This window comes from Lissotriton vulgaris, chromosome 12 (genome assembly GCF_964263255.1).
Source record: "Lissotriton vulgaris chromosome 12, aLisVul1.2, whole genome shotgun sequence".
NCBI classification, from domain to species: Eukaryota; Metazoa; Chordata; class Amphibia; order Caudata; family Salamandridae; genus Lissotriton; species Lissotriton vulgaris.
Genome location: NC_141700.1, coordinates 714,297,723 through 714,315,829, shown reverse-complemented (window position 1 = coordinate 714,315,829; position 18,107 = coordinate 714,297,723). Strand labels below are relative to the sequence as shown.

Below are 18,107 nucleotides of genomic sequence, written 5' to 3'. Positions count from 1 at the left end.
TTTTGTGGGGGGGTTCCTTCTTCAGTGAACAGTGATAATCTGTGGTATTGAACGATCTCCTCTGTGGGTAATCTGATTAATTGTACGAGAACCCAGTTAGATTATATTCACTTTAGTGATAGTCACCCCCCCTACCCCAAAAGCATTACTGTTCCTACTGAACAATGGATATAGAGTTTCAGGAGTGTTATACCTAGTAGAAACAAATAAGGAGCACTGCAATATTATAAATAAAAATCTAGGGGCATAATATCTAGGGCCTTTTGCTGCTAAAGCAGCTATATTTTTATCGCCCTATCAACAAGCTGTCGCTAACAGCAGTTAGCGACAGCTTTCAGGCGATAGCGACAGGTTTGTGGCCCGCTTTGCATGTTAGCGATATTTATCACTAATGACATGCAAAGTGGGCGTACCCAACCTGTTAGCGACTGAAAGCAGTCGCTAACACAGTTATCGCCTATTAGCAAGGCAGGCGAAGCGATAACATTTTTTTTTGCTAAGTGCGGTTATCGCTATAATCTAACGCCTGCTCAAAACATGACTTACCTGTTTATCCAATGGGAGGTGGATTGTCAGGTTAAGTCCCCATTGACGTTAATCTTTGAATATCACTGGATTTCCAGCGATATTCACGCATTTCGCCGCTATCGCTGGATATTTTAGCACAATGGAGAAAAACGTTGCTAATAGCATGTTTCTCCGCTAACATATCCAGCGATAGGCAGCAATAAAAAAACAATGCGCTAAGCGTGTTTTGCGATAAATATCGCGATTATTTGCTAATATGCCCCCTAGGGTGTTGGTGGAGATCCCACCTCACATTACCACACCTTACAAACCCATTTCCCCTTTTCCTCTTTGAGAACATTTTCTAAAATGTACCCTTTGGCACTTACCACTCTCCCCGGTGAGCATTGTGCTTTGATAACCACCTCTACATATATATAAACATACATACAAGGGATAAGCCCGACAGGGGCAATTGTCCCTGTCAGGATCAGACTAGCTTTTAGGGTAGTCTGGCAGTGTCCAGTGTGTGGGCTGCTTTTTGGGCTTTTTGTGAGTCTGTTTTATGGTCTGGTGGGTCCGTTTACCGTTTATAGCTTAACCCTTTGCATGCTTGTGACGGAACCGTTCCGTCACAAGCCGCGGGTGAGCTGTGCTTGTGACGGAACGGTTCCGTCACGGCCCGCTCGCCGCGCCTGCGTGGCGCGAATTCTGCGCCTGCGCTGACGAATTAATGGGCGGGCGGGTTCGTGACGGAACCATTCCGTCACAAGCACAGCTCGCCCGTGGGCCGTGACGGAGCGGTTCCGTCACAAGCACGGAACCGCCACGCGGCCACCCCACCCCCTTAGCGCTGCGGCGTAATAGCCGCCGCAGTGAAGGGGTTAATACAACAAATACTGCATGCAGAAAACACAGATGCATGCAGTGTCCCATACCTTGCAAAACATCTATGCAACCTGTCTTTACAAGTTTAAAACTGTTTTGATTTGCAAATGTGGGCCATGTTTACCTATCTAATTCACTAAAGGGGGACACTTTTTATTTGGCGCGTGGACCTGTTTCGTGACCCAGTCTGACCCTGGTCCTGTTGCGGCCTGTCTAATTGAACTTTATAGGACATCTTTTTCAGTACTGGTGCAATATTTTAAACTAAGTGGCTTTTTCAAAGTCAAAAATACTTTTATTTCGGCAACCAAGGGCATAAAAGTATGTATAATATCCATTAAAATTCATTATTAATAACTCAAAAAATACATTCACATTGAAACACAATTTGAACATAAATGCAATATTTCATAAAATTATAAATTAAAATAAAATAAAGCAGGTAGTTGCAGATGACCAATCAATCACAAGTAGTAGCAGCAAGGTGTAATACTCTGTGCTTGAAAGGAATGTAGGGAAACAACTGTAATAAGTGAAGGGATACAGCCTTGCTTTGGAACAACCACATAGCACCCAAATATTCGGCGACCGCATAGGCGTATAAAGGCCGGAAGTCAGTTCTGAGTATGCGAAGCGCAACACTACCTCCTAGTACCTAGCTGCCTGCAAATAGTTTATAGCCAAATAAAGCATGCATGTGAAGAGTTGGGGGGAACAAAGAGGGCATGAGAGACATTTTCCTTCAAAAGGTTGCATACTGGGCAAACCGGGGATGCCAGTGCTGCCAGTGCCATGGCTTGGCAGTTCGGGCTGGACTGTTCCCATGACGCACAGGGTCAAGGCTGATTTGCATATGGCCATGTCTGAACTGGGGTGGTATGGAGTGCAAAAAAATGATGGATTTAGGCCCAGATCTCTGTACTGGGGTAAATGTATGACATTGTTCTGCATTCTGTCCATCAACTGTTGTTTTTGCATTTGTCACCCCGAGTGGGATGGGTATGCTCAGACGTGAGTCCCATGCTCTCCACACCACTGGAGTCAAGCTATCCTGGCTGAAGACGGCTGATAGCCAGAAACCAGTCCTAGGATGCTTGATTCCGGTCCAGGAAAGACATGGCTTGGCAGTTCGGGCTGGACTGTTCCCATGAGGCACAGGGTCAAGGCTGATTTGCATATGGCCATGTCTGAACTTAGGTGGCGTGGAGTGCAAAAAACGATGGATTTAGGCCCAGATCTCTGTACTAGGGTGAATGTATGACATTGTTCTGCATTCTGTCCATCAACTGTTGTTTTTGCATTATTCACCATCTCTACCTAGAAATCCGACCAGAGCTGAAGACGCTACCTCAACCATGAAAGGCATCCACTCAGGGGCCCCCACTGACCCCTGTCCCCCACACATCTACCACAGAGCCGCCAACCCCTTCCCAGCCAAATTACAATGCACCATTTACACCACCCTCGAATGGGAACCTTCCCAGATGACTGGAAACACGCAGAAGTCAGGCCCCTGCTCAAGAAGCTGACAGCTGACCCCACCGACCTCAAGAAGTACCATCTCATCTCGCTCCTCCCCTTTGCAGCCAAAGTTGCTTTGAAAACAGTCAACAGGGAAGCGACACGATTCATCGAAGACAATGCCATCCTCGACACATCCCAATCCAGATTCCGAGGCAGCAACAGCACAGAGACCACCCTACTCACCGCCACAGATGACATCCGCACCCTCCTGGACCAAGGCCACTCCACAGCCCTTATCCTATTCAACCTATCAGCAGCCTTCAACACCGCCTCCCACCGCACACTAGTCGCCAGACGACACCACACCGGCATGCAAGGAACAGCCCTAGACTGGATCCAATCATTCCTCACCGGAAGAAGCCAAAGAATCAGACTTCTGCCCTTCCTCTCTGATCCTACCGAAATCTCCTGTTTCCCCTTTTCAACATCTACATGGCCCCCCCTCACCGCCATCGTCTGACAACACAGCCTCATTATCATCTCCTATGCTGACAACACCCAGCTCATATTCTCCGTCACCAAAGAAACCGCCACCACCAGACTCAAGTTCCAGAAAGGAATGCAGGATGTTGCAGTCTGGCTGTCCAACAGCTGCCTTAAGCTCAACGTCAGGAAGACAGAACTCCTCGTCCTCGGAACCTCCCCTTCATCATGGGACAACACCTGGTGGCCGACCGCCCTCAGAAGCCTACCGATCCCTTCAAACCACGCCATAAAACCTCGGCATCATACTCAACTCATCCCTCACCATGATGAACCAACAGATCACCGCTGTCACGTCCAGCTGCTTCAACACCCTCCGCATCCTCCACAAGACCTTCAAATGGATTCCCCCAGAGTCAAAGAAGACAGTCCCCCATGCACTCATCATCAGCAGACTGGACTATGGGAATGCTCTCTACGCCGGCATAAACAAGTCCCTACTCTGAAAACACCAGACGGTAGAGAACACCGCCACCCAAATCGTCCTTGGCATACCCCGGCAAGAACACATCAGCCAAAACCTACGAAGACTCCACTATCTACCTGTGGAGAAAGGAGTCACCTTCAAAATCCTCACCCAGCCTAAAAATGCCTACACAACACTGGACCCAAACACCTCAATGACAGGATCAACTTCCACGTACCCAAAAGAAAACTTTGATCTTCCAACCTTGCACTGGACGAAACCCTGCACATTCGCAGAGCCAGAGCAGGGGGAAGATCCTTCTCTCACATTGCAGCCAAAACCTGGAACGAGCTCCCGGCAGACATTAGACTTGTCCCTTCACTGAACACCTTCAGGAAGGCCCTCAAGACCTGGCTCTTCGGATAATGGATCTGCGAAACCCCACCCCCCTCAGAGCCTTGAGACCCTTAGGGGTGAGTAGTGTGCTTAATAACCCCTGATTGATTGATGCAATTACTTGGAAGGTTGTAGTACATTCTGTAGAGTTTGCTGCAGTGAAAGACAGAGAAGGTTCAAATCCCTGCTCCATATTTCACTGCTGAGAGAGTCTGGGCTGTACATCAAGGAGCAGCAACATTCATGTCTGCAACCCTTTATTGGGGATCATGGGACACCCAGTTGGAATGTCCCAAAAAGAGCTTTTTGCTCATGCATCCAGGTCCAAAATATGGTGGGAAGGAATTAAATAATTGTGTGGGGCCAAGAGCCGGTCATTACAAATGAATCAGCGTACACACCACAGAATGTGTGTCTGCAAAAAGTACAGTAGGGGCCAGATAAGCATCTTTGCCCCTTCTGAGATACTGATGTGCTCTGGGACACTTATATTATTTAGCAGATGTTCTTACATAAACCAGAGTCAGTCAGGCAAATTAAATAAGAACACGCTACACTGATATAAACATGGTGGTGGAGTGCACATTACCAATACAGATGAAATATTCGTTACCCATATTGCCTGTACTTTACACTGTGTAGAGATATTATAAATGTTCTTTATCAGTTTTGGCTTTGAATTCTGAGTGGTTCTCAAAGTGATAAACTACCAGAATTCTAATGTAAACAGAGGCAAATCATGGTGATATTGTTTGCAGTAGTTTGGTTATCTTACAAAGATACCTGTGATAATGCTGCTGACAGCATGTAAAATATAGTCTCCAACAGTAGCCATTTTACCAATGCTGGACATTGTCCTCTCTGCAGGGTCACCCCCAAACCTTTTACCTTCACTCTTTCTATTTTTCTGACATCATTTTGTTGATCTGAGGACTCCAGCGCTAGTTAGCAGTAGTAAAGTGCACAAAGTGTTTGTGCTCACTCCCTACAACATGTTAAAATTAGCTTACACCTGACTGGCATATTTAATCTACTTAATCTCCTAGTAAAGTTATAGACCAGAGACCCAGGGTCCGTAAATTAAATGCTAATGGTGGGCCTGCAGCTCTTATTGTGCTCCGCCCTTAAGTAGGCCCTTAAAAGATGTCTCAGGACTGCCACTGCTAGTTTGACGTGGCAGAATATGCCCTGTGTGAGGCCTAAAACTAATTTTTATTACATTTAAGCCACCCCTAAGGTAGGAGCTGAGCAGCCCTAATGGCAAGGTACATTGTAATTAAAAGGTTGGAAATATATGTTTGAGTTTTACATGTCTTGGTCATAAAAAACTCATCCATATTGCTCTATTGTGTGGCCAACCCTCCTATATGATAACATTGGGTACCTTATTACATTTAATAAGTGATGCCGTTTGAAGAGGAGCAGGTAGGAAAGTTATGTTTGGTGTCTGAGGAATTGTAATTTAAAACACTTTAAAGCTAAATTTAGATTTTGAATAACAAAACTGAAAATGCCACGTTTAGAAAGTTTTGTAAAGCTAAGAAGTTAGGTCCAGAATAATGTAGTGGACTGGACCATTTTTAAACTGGAAAAATACACAAAATGCCCACACCAAAGTCGTTTTCAAATACTTATTTTTAAAAACTAAACCAAACGATTAGTTTTAGTTTGTCTGGGTACCTTTATTTATACCCTTTTGACTTTTTCAATTCTTTTTGCAAAACTCTTTTTTTCTCATTTATGAATGAAAAAAAAGGAAACATATATACATTCAATATTATTTGCAACACATAATACACAACATTAATAATAAGAAAATGAATAAACATGTACATCCTACATACAAACAGTACTTTTTCAATTTTATGTGCTTAAATAAATCTATATGTACAAATCAGTATTCAAGAAATCACTTTCAGACAAAGTCAGATAAGGAGACAATTTCATCTCATCAGGGCTCTGTCATTTATCTTTGTGGATGGGGCCAACTGTAAGTTCTTTTAACTCGGATCTATCCATTGATTGCTGGGTTCTATCGACTGTTCCTTATTTGTATGGAGGGTAGCTCATGGCACTCGGGCCCGTTATTTCTTAGAACCTGTACTTTATCAAAATGTATTTCCTGGCCTCTGTCACAGCTTGTTATGTCTTGAGGGTGATAATTATGGCCTGTCTCTCTTTTCGTACTGCTTCTGTGGTTCTCGTCCGAGAACCCGCTGTGACTCTCGGTCACCTCCGTCTTGCCAATACCTAATGCGTAAACAAACATGCATTAGAAAGTTGGCATTTTCTTTCAAACCATTGCAGCCTGTTCCTGTGTCACATGACTGGGTGTATTTTGCAGTTGACCTTTGTGTATTCTTTTCACAGTATCACTATAGAGGGCTTGAGTGTTGGCAGGATGGGCATCTCTTGAGGGATGGGGTCAGACCTTTCACCTACCACACCTGTGCTTTAAAGGCACTGGCCCGGCTCACACACAAAGAACTTCACACTAACAAATTGTGCCTCCATATAGACTGGGACCAGGGCAGGGAGGCAGGAAATCTTGATATTTTTGTAGGGGTGATGCTCCAGAAACTTCTTTCACTTGAAAGTGGCAACCAGGTATACAAAGGGCAACCTAAGACCAACTCTTTAGAACACTCGTGGACCTGTGGAAGAGTGAGAAGGACTGCTGTTGGCCTTCTACCTTGGTGCCCTACTGCTCTGCTGCTAGGACTGCCCAGCCGCTCTGCTACCCTGCATGCAAGAGGGAGCGCTCTGCTGCCCTGCTATTTGAGGGAAGGACTGAACATGTACCATAAACCCAGGACCATAAGAATGACTCCAATGTCTAATTGGCTGGCCTCGTGTTCTGAACTACAAAGACACATTGCCAACATTCTTGAACCCTGCACCTTGACTCTGCCTGTTGGGAATCCTAATAGAGTTGCCACCGCAGTCCTGGACCCTTGGATGTTGGGATAATAGTGTTCTGCACAGCAAGCTGGGGTCCCTATCAGAAGTGATGCAGCCCTTGCAGCTCCCCATCGGAACAGACGCAGCGTGACATAACTCTCCACAGGCCCCTGCATCACTCATCGGAACCAACTGCATGACGCATCTCAACACAGGACTCCACATCCCTCTACAGAAATGCCACTGCATGAAGCATATAAGGTACGATTCTAAGCAAGCCTAACATGGTCCCTGTATTTGGCCTGTTTCCTTCACGGACAGCCTGAATTTGTGACTGTGTCCCTGTCTGGCACTACCAGATAACCATAATTGGCACGTTGTGCTTTTAATCACTATTTATATTGACCAAAGCATTTAAAATTGCATATCTCTGGTTCTCATAATTGGATGTTTGTTGTTTTGGTGTGTGGAAGGGGAGCGCCACTCACCTCAACCGGGCGGCGCCCGAGTGGGGATACCATGACCACTATCCCTCCTGCATCTCAGACGACCAGGAATCCTTCTTTCTTTTTCTCCCTACAGGAACCCGACCAAGCAACAGGACAGAGCCCCAACCCGGATGCGGATGGCCCCGAACACCGAGAATCCGGAAGTTGCCGAACCGGAAGCAGCCTGCCGGGAACCCGGAAGTCCCGCCCCCTACCACGGGCCGAGAAGTAGAAAAGCCGGCGACGAAGAGAGGAGAGCGTTCCAGGTAGCCGACTCGTGGCAGGAGACAGCGTGTAGTGAACCAGTGAAGGAGAGCGGACGGGGTGAGAGGAGCGAAGACGAAGAATTGGAGGACGTCTGGACCGAGGAGTGGTAGAGTCCTCTGGAGGTGGCTGGAGAGCGGCCGTGACTCGCTGGAGAGTTGCGGCGGGGCACGTGAGTACCTTGTTACCGTCTCCGTGTCCCCTTGTAGATATTTGTAAATACTTGTGTAGAACGCACTGATAGATCACCCTTGCACTGTATATAGATTTAGTAGAGTCACTGCACCTATAACTTGTACCATAGTCCCTACACCCCGGCCACTCACTAGAGCACGTTTCTTCTACCCCGTTCCCACATCTCTTCCCTTCCGTCTAACCCTTCCCGTCCATTCCCCTCCTCACGGTCACCTCTGTCCCCTCACGACCCTTGTGCTGGTACTGGTACTCCAGAAGTCCGAGCTAGAAAGGACTAAACCCTTGCCTCTCTGTTTCCCTCCGAGGTTACTCCGACGCTTCCCCGGAAGACCTGAAGACGTCCGGAAGATCCATCGGCCGGCGGACACCAGGGAACAGACTACGGCTTCACAACTTGAACTTTGTACTTAATCCATTTGTCAATCACAGCAATAAAAACAGCTACCATAGCCAAGTATATACGGCCTCCACGCCTGTTATTCCGGTCCACACCAACCCCCAGTCCACACTGTGCCAAAAATGTATTAACATTTACTTGTTCAAAACTTTTGTCCGATTGTTCTTATGTCTTCACTTTATTACTGTTTGTTTGCTGCATACGTACTTCACACATTGCCTCTAAGTTAAGCCCAATTGCTTTTATGCCATGCTATTAGAGGATTAAGCACAGGTTTATTTAGTGACATTTTGTGTGTCACCTTGTCGAGGATTGTGGTTGTTGTGTTAGTAGGATTTATCCACCCTCAACCAACAAACCAGTTTCTCAGAATCACCAAGCATAGTCCTCCCCCCATACTGTAGGTTTGCCCTCTCTTCAAAAAGCATGAGAAAAAATGTTAGGCAAGGTGTTGTCCTGGCAAAATGTTACCAACATGCCAGACCGAAGCATTGTCCATGCTTGAATTAGGTATGTTTCTTTAGTTGGCACCAGCAGGGTAAGGAAAGTGACCTTCCATTGCGACACTTGTATACTTATCACCGTGGCTGACACCATACTCTGTTTTAATTGTCTATTTGGTGCATGTGCTTGTTGAATGATTCAGCTCCTTAGAATTGTCAATGATCTTGAGTTTCAATTTGCATTTGGGAATTCTGTAATATTCTTGACTGTATTTTGACTGTATATTGGGTTGTTGCATCACCTCCCTCAAAACTAACCTTTTGAAAGTAACTCATGCAACTGTTTAAACGGTATGCTGTCTTAATACATCCACCATGCACACTCACCTCACTGCTGTGGCAAGGTGACCTGCTGCACTGCATTTCCCAGGGTTCCCTGGACATGAAGAGGCTACCCTCTACATCGGTGCAGAGTCTGACATGGGGGGATCACCACCTGGCTTCATGGGAGGCTTGTCCCATGAACTTTACAAATACACTACTACAAACTCTACATAGGTGCAAAATACTGGTTGAGCAGTATAAGGTGGCAACTGAAGTCATCAAGCCATTATGCGCTATTGCTGGCAATGTACTTCATCTGTTGGGCTCGGAGTGTCTTGTGCTCAGCTGATAGCTAGTCTTGGAGCTTCCTTCAGTCAGGACTTTCCTTCCAGAACTGATTCTCAGTCTGCACACTACTTACCATTTCCTCTACACTACGGAACCTTCTGCATGATGGTAATATCCAGTACAAGCCTTTTTGACTGTAGATCCTGCTGTGCTCATCAAGAAACCCTGCTTCTCAAGTTGCAGTCTTCTGATAATACATGCAATTAAACACTAGACTGAGGTCTCTAATAATTTGTGAAGCCCAATTCAGTATTTTTCACAGAAACAATCATAGCGCAAACATACTGTCTCCGTGGTGGTGAAGTATAAATGAAGACGTATGGCAAAAGGTTTTGGATTAAGATTGATGAACTGATAAAAATGTTGTAACTTTGGAGGAAGAGTTTCACTAAGGAAGGATTTCCTTGTTCAGCAGTGCGACAGTTGGGCGCAGAGAAATGTGCCCTTTGGGAGACTTTTAGAAATTTGGCATTTTCCTGCCTTAGCCATTTACTACTTGCAGCCTGTCTCTGGGTCACATGACTGGGTGTAGTCGGCAGTTAGAATGTGTATTCCTCCCAAACCAGTGATACTTAAAGGACGGCCCAGAAGGCGCTTGCGGTCCTCTTGACCTTTACATGCAGCCCCCTGGTGAATAACAACAGCCCAAGCAGCTGTATAGTTGCTGAGCACCAGTATTCAGAATAAAATGTTAAATAAATAGGCAGCATTTATTAACCTGCAAATAAATGCTTGCCCATTTAATTAGCATTATTTTAGACCTCCTTAAACAATCTCTGACCCACCGACTCCCTACTGCAATCCTTATGGCATCTGTGCGGCCCTCTGTCACACCATAGATCGTACTCGCTAGTCGTAGACAGCCACTCACAATAGAGAGCTTAGGTATGCATAGATGGGCCATCACAGGGAGGATGAGAGGGAGGTGCTGAGCACAGCCCCACTCACATTTGAATAGGCAGTGTCCTTCCTCCACACAAAGGGATGCTTCCCCCTTTATGTAGTCTGAAGCCAGGGTAGGGAAGGCAGGATGCACTGGGACATCAAAGGGAGGTTCCTGAATGACCCTCCACCATGTATACATATTGGATCTCAGACACCACCTCTTCAGTACACTTCTGGACCATGGATACTCTGACAGTGAGCATTGTTGTGCTGCTGAAAGGACTACCACTCTGGAGGACTGCTGCATTGGAGGACTGCTGCCCTCTTGCCTGGGTGAGGACTGCTCTTGTATCTCTTGAACCCAGAGTGACTTGCAAGGGCTAGCTGGTTGGCCTCCTGATCAGAAGCTACAGGTACACACCAGGTTTTCAGCAACATTGAACCCAACACCTGGACTCTGCCATCTGAGTCTTTCCCTCCCAAGTGGTGCCAACCCAGTCCTGGACATTTGGAAGTGGGCCTGAAGATCCTTCTGCCAAGCCCAGCTGTGGTCCCCATTGGAACAGATGTGAAGCCCCACAAAGCCTCACCTCACAGCTGCCAGCCTTATGGCAATGTACGGCGAGTGACGCAAAGCCTCGCCACCCAACTGCCAGCTCCATCGGAACTGACGCCAAGCAACCAAAAGCCCTCCCGGCGCGACCAGATAATCACAGTTGGTACTGTGTCCTTTTGGGCTCTATTTTCAATACAATCTTTAACATTTCAAATCTCTCGTTTTTCTAATTGTATTTTTGTCATTTCTGGTCTTGTTTTATTATTTAAACTCTTTTTCTAACTTGGTGTGGGATCCTTTTTGTGTGGAATTTTTTACTTTATTACCATTTGAAGTGTGTTACAAGTAAGAATCTTCAAGATGATAAGTCATAGGTTACAAGTTATATCTTTATTTGTAGTTAAGTTACAAGAAGGTTAAGGTAGGGCCAAGATGGTAATTAAGCTTAAAGTACGCCCCACCAGGAGCTGTTTCCTTGAGCTCAGCCAGGACTCAACTGTCACACATCAGTCACACCACATTCTATGACATCAATGAACATTCTAAGTGTTCCTAGGCTGAACAAGAAAGGAAGACAGGGTGAAAAGAAGGAAGGGTAGTAAAGACCTTATATTACAAAGTGTTGCGCAAATACTCTACACATCGCTTCTGAGTTAAGCCTGCCTGCTCTGTGCCAAGCCTCCAGGGGTTGAGCACAGGTTAATTTAAGGCTTGCTCGTGCCTCATCATGACAAGGATTGTGGTTGTTGTTTGACTAAAGCTCACACTCCAGTCAAACACAGCTCAATTGCTTACTACACCAAACACCCCTACCTCTGCCCATACCCTTCACTCTCACACAGATACTTTCTTTTAATGTCTTAGTTTCTTGTTGTCGTTCATTGGATAACAAATTGTGACACAAATGGCAGCCATTTGCTGTGCATATAAGGCAGGTTTCTAGAACCCTGTTCCCGACTGAAGTATTCATTGACACTGTTCTCCTGTCTTTTCTCTCCTTCGATCTCTGCCAGGTGGAAAGTGTACCACAAAGCCTTTCCCAGATGCATTGATGCAGGTGACGTCAAGGAACTAGACTCAAACATTAAATACTCCATTACCAAAATACTACATGTTGCCCTCACAACGGGCGTTTCGTAAGTATTGAGTGTTATGATGGTCGGAACAAATGTACGATGGTGCTTTAAAGGGAGTCGTACCCTCTGTAGCAATTGGACTTCTTATAAGAGAGTAAGAGTGGCCTCTTGCTATTGAAATCATGCATGACTCAAGTAAGGTTTTGTTTTAGAATGTCAAGTTCTTTTTACTCTAGTTGCTACCATGGACTGCCCAGTCTTCACAATGCATGGTTCCTGCTTTAAGAACCGTGGAAGAAATAGGCAGCCATTTTCTTGAACACATTTTAAAATTGCATCCACTCCATTTGGAATGAAGAGTGAGCGAAAGAACAGTTGGTCTTATTTTTAATCTCATTCTGTCATAACTCTAAAATATACCCTTCACTGTTTGCCATCTAAGCATTCATAGTTATGACGCGTGCATGTTATGCACTAGCATTATTTAACTCTTATCTACATGTTTCCTTTCTCCTTGAATTGGCTAAATAATTACCCAGATCGATGGCTCTGTTAATTAAGTAGTTGCACTCTATATATTTCAAGTCGATCTTTAAGGCTTCCTCTGCTATTCTTAAAGGCATAGCTGAACTTACTGCCCATTGACCTAAACATAAGGGGTACACACCAAGGCTTACAGACACTCAGCTAGTGAGCGAACAGAAGATGACAAGCACCCATTATCAACAGTAGTCAACTTCAGGCAACAGTACTTGGCCAATACTACAAATTGACCTATTTTGCTAGACACCATTCGGCATAATAACCAAGATAGAAACACCAACAAGGCTGTCTCCTGTTCCCTGTCAGTTTTGACTCCTAATGAACCAGGCCTGATTTATTAGGCAGTCTTTGTCTTTCGTTCTAGCCACTATCACAGTTGTAGGTGACTCATGATTTCTTTGAACTGAACTGATGTTAAATCCTCTGCTTCCATGTTATCAGTAATCATTTCAGTGAATGTATTGTTGCTACGTCTGAGTCCTTCTAAGCCCCTGCCCGAGCCTTACAGTCATTACACTTTATCCTAGAAATATTCTTGCATTGGATAATATTTGCATCTCACTCTTTCCTCACTTCAGAAAAGACGTATTTCATATATTGTTATTCCTCTTTATTCCAGCATAGTTACCACTTCAAAGCTTCTCTTCAAATGTGTAGTGCTTTGTCACAATCTGGAAATATTCAAAATAGCAACAGCATTCATGGTTGGCAAAATCCACCTTTTAAAATCCACAGAAGACCTTGTTCAAATAAACTTTCCATTATGCTTTATACTTATCGTAATGTGATGGTTCTTAGTAAAAACCAACTTTTCTCATGCTCTTAGAATTCTGGAATTCAAACTGAAAGGATTTATTAGTCATGAGGAATCCTGGAAATCACTTGAAGACATCAAGAGGGTTTTTTGGGCTTATAGAACTGCTACTTCAGGTAGGACATTTTATTTACCAACACAGTGTGTACATTGTGTGTTTCAAGTTCACATTAAGCAATCTGATTTTTGAGGCTTGCTGGCACTCCAGAACTCTTTACAATTTAGTTACAATTTAAGGATTACCATTATAAACAAGGGGATTTATCAATATTTGCTTGTTGGTGGGCTTGTTATCTATTCAAAATCTACCTTTGTTGCCTCCTTTTCCTGCTCGTTGGATACTTGAGTGTTTGATTGTAGATAGCAGAGAAAAGAGTGAGCATGGCACTTGAAAGTTTTAGGTACATCACTGTTTAATCTGGTTCAGCACTGTGATGTATACACCTTTGTAACCCATTACATATGCAAATTTGAACACACAGGACTTTCTCTGACTGGAACTGAAAAATACCATGCATTAAAATGCAAGGACCTTGGTCAGGCTGAACAGCAGGACCACACCATCTCTTAACTTCAGAAATAGCCTTAGAAGCTGTGTGTGTGTTTGTGTGAAGGACAAGCCTTTTGATTTCAGTTTTACATAGCACTATGTGGCCCTGGGGCATTCAACTGCTTTAAACTAGCACCAGTTGCATTACATAGGGTCAGATTCAGTTAATTAGACACCTGGAGATTAGATGATTTTTTCAGAATTGCAGGTTATTGAGCTGACAATGGGACTTGAACCACATTCCAAGTTCCAAGTGGGCAGCTCTGGCCGTTAAGTCACACCCGCTCCTCTTGGAGATGTATTCGGCTGGCAGCATCCATTACTCTGCTCACAAGCACACCGTTGATACTTAGGACTCTGTACCCACTTCCACGTTATTACTCACCAAATATTGCTTCCACAGATGCGACTCACTGTACCACGCCTTACAAGCTAACCTCTCGCTCCTGTTGGAGGAAATAATTTAATATGTGTTAGCATGGATATTGATGTGTTTATCAATAAAAATGAACTAGCGTCCTCAATAATAGAACCATCCTTATTGAACTCCACATGTACCGCTACATGCAAGTACGTAGTCAAACAAGTTCTGCGAACTATGCCCAGGATTACTGATTGATGGGTCAGAGGTGGGAGGATTCATAGCTGGCAGGCAAAAACTTGGGTAGGAAACACTTGATCAATCCCACAGATAGGCACACCGACATCATAATGGTATGGGGAGATAGCCCCAATAAAGCACACATGGCCGGAGCAGGTATGAAATAGGCCTGGGTGGTGAACTCACAGAGTGCAGGAAACTCAGCTTTGCGTAGTGCAGCAGAGTTTTTTCTCTGATTGTGCTCGCAAATGGTAAGGTTGCGAGCACAAGCTGCCGCTTGGGTAGAATTTATACCCGAGTGGCAGGAAGACTGTTAGAACTGGGATTTCTGGTTAGCTAAGGATTACGCCAAAGCCAGGCAGAAACCACCATTCTAGTCAGGGCAAGGGAGTCACACGCCAAGATAACCCCTGCTCACCCCCTTGGTAGCTTGGCACGAGCAGACAGGCTTATCCCGGAGGCAATGTGTAAAGCATTTGCGCACGCACACAACAGCAACAACATCCTAGGCACACCACAAAAGGAACTCCACACAAGGTTATATAAAAATAACTTTTGTATTGTCAAAACACATTAGATAGTAATCACACAATATACATTGTGCCAACTGGCATTTACACCAGGACAGGGCCACATGGGCCACTGTCAGAATCAACACTTAGCAGAAATAGCACTTCTAGAACATAGAATAAGTGTAGCACAAAATAACAATTATAGACCACAACCAATAACCACTGGTAACAGGTAGGAACACACTACACAATACTAATAACCGTATGCCTAGATCACGCAGGGACAAAAGCTCACTAGTATAGCATACTAGGCAAGGCAAACTTCTAAGCATGAGCGTCTTTAGAAGTATAGCACAAGCATAAAGGCAAAGCACATTACGCAGCAATCACATTTAGGCATAAACAGTATAATTACAGTAGGCAATCTCTCACTAGTCTAAACACATTAGACTCTGCCTCCTAAGAATAAATCACATTTAGGGGCGTAAATCACACAGTGAACCATAATCTTACTAACATAAACCTCTATAGATAAAACCAACTCTAGAGGTATCAATACAGGGTGCGTAAAACATACTAAATGCATTACATTTCCTAGCACCACATCACTCTAGCCCATAAAACACATTAGGCAATTACCATCATAACATAGTAAAATCACATCGCGCAAAAATCACATTAGGCAATTACCATCATAAACATAGTAAAATCACATTGCGCAAAAATCACCTTAGGGCCTTGCGCCCTACCCACATACCAGCCCCCTGGCCAACTGGCCATCCAACAAGGGGACTCAAAAAGCCCTGTGTCCAGACTGTCAGGGTGCGCTGCCAATGCAGCGCCAGTCAGGGGTGCGCCACCGGCACAAACCTAAACGTTGCAGCTGGGAACAGTAACAGGGCCTAAATGTTGCAGCTGGCACTAAGTGCTGCGCAGCTGTAGCAGGCCTGGCACCACTGTGCCATCTCTGTCACACACAGGGACTCTCTTTCTCAAATTGCGCCTAAACGGTGCAGCTGCCCACTACTTGCTGGGCAGCTGAGAAACAGCGAACTGCGACAGGGGCCCTCACTGCACCCACTGCTGGAGCCACACAGGCTCTGACACCAAACATGCCCATCGTTGGAGCCCACAGGCTCTACAAATAACATTGCCCCCATAGGTAGGAGCAGCCCGCTGTTAATAGGGCCACTCTGAACACTCAAAATTCCCCTTCAGCTCTGGGGCCTCGTACTAAACAACTGGGCCCCCAAGCCCCTCACAGGGACTTCTTAACAAATATGGGCCCGGGTTGGAGCCCCACTGGGCTCTAAAAGAACCATGCCCCACAGTTGGAGCGGCTCGCTGCTCGATGGGGCCGCTCGGGAGAAGGGGCACCACTCTGGTGCCTAGGCGCATGTGTGGCCTTTCCCCCCCCCCCCGCCCCAGCCGTCTACACTTACCGGCTCTCGGCGGGAGAAAGGCTCCTCCAGTTGTCACGGCGGGGCAAGCACTGGTCATGGCCTTGCGCCCGTCCACAGGATGGTCAACGGTGCTGGCGGGGGTCTCTCTCCTCATGAGAGCCCCGCCGTCTCACTACACCGGTCTTTGCTCACGGGGCTCTCCCTTGCTGGCTGCTGGCAGAAGTCCGGGGCCCTCCCTGCACTCGGGAGCCCCGGGCAGGAACGACCGGATGCTTCCGGCTGTCCCACAGTCCCGCCCCCCGGCCTGCCTGACTTCCTGTGCTGAGGGCCACCAATGGCAGCGAGGCCCTTGGCAAGGAGGCGGGCGCAGCGCCTCCGTATCGATCTCCGGGCCAGTGGCGGTGAAACACGGGTGTAACACGAGGGGTGGGCACCCTCGCCATATAAAAATAATTAAAGGATCGTAAAGCACGGGGCAAGTAGGGTGGGCACCTGCCAGCAATCAAGTAGCTAAAAATAAAGCGCTCCCAGGCGCTAGAGCGATATAAAGCGCTCCTAGGCGCTTAGAATACAAAATAAAGCGCTCCCAGGTGCTAGGGTGAAATATAAAACAACAAAGTCCTTCAGGAGTCCAGAGGCTGGGCAGGGCCCAGGGAGGCAAGCCTTCCCCTGGGTCCAAGCAGCAGCACGCCCCTGGCAGGATTCAAGTTGGCAAACAAGAACATTTTGTAAGGGGACACAGCCCCTTTTTATACAGTAAAATCCTTTGTCTAGCAGGGTGCAGGCAATGTGAGAACCAGCTACAACTGGTTATAGGGAACTCCTTTCACTGGCCAGGCTAGGGACATCAGACGCACCACAGGGGGTGGAGCCAGCATTGTGTGGGGAAAGCCCAGCCCTATTTAGGCCCAGGTGCACCCCTCCCCTCACATCAGCATGCTAATCACTCCATTCACCACAGGGGCAGACTCACCCAGACTCTTGGAGCCAGGCTCACCAGCCAGCTCCAGCCAATCACACGCCAGACACAAATTACACAAATATGCCACCTTCTAGAAATGGCACTTCTACACTAAACACATTCATGCTGCATACATCATTGCGCAGCATTCAATCTCACGAGTTCGCACATACCAAACTCGACCCTCGACTCCCCACACATCAGGAACTATCATGGTAACACATATTCCCCATGCATTCCTGTGGGAGGGCAGGTCACTCTCACCACACACACAGAGAGCTCACGCACTTTACACTGTACCACAGTGGAAAAGTGCGCAGAGGCCTAAAATCACCAACACCAGGTTACAGAAACAGGCTAGGGAAAAGCAAAAAGTTTCGGGGTGAACCAGCCAAAAAAGGGCCAGGTTCAACAAAGACCATAGCAAACAGCAGTTTGCACTACACTCTGCCACTTGCAGAACTTCACAGAGTTTTTTTGTAACTTTGTGGAGTTCCGCGTAGCAAAACTCTGCAAACTATGCCCAGGCCTAGTATGAACATTTCTGAAAAACCCCATAAAGGAAGATGCCAAATGAGTTAGGAACATATAGCCAATCAGGACCTAGCACACGTAGTGATCATACGCTCCCCATGCTGGGCA

General features: G+C 46.0%; 1 protein-coding gene across 1 annotated transcript in view; it reads left to right on the top strand.

Annotated features, from left to right (window-relative positions):
• The window catches only part of LOC147678095 (hydroperoxide isomerase ALOXE3-like), a 194,875-nt gene that overhangs the window by 71,466 nt on the left and 105,302 nt on the right, over positions 1-18,107 (top strand). Inside the window, exons 4-5 of the mRNA XM_086946570.1 lie at positions 12,019-12,141; positions 13,451-13,554. Of these exons, the coding sequence (XP_086802696.1) occupies positions 12,019-12,141; positions 13,451-13,554 (227 nt within the window). The remainder of the gene's footprint in view (positions 1-12,018; positions 12,142-13,450; positions 13,555-18,107) is intronic.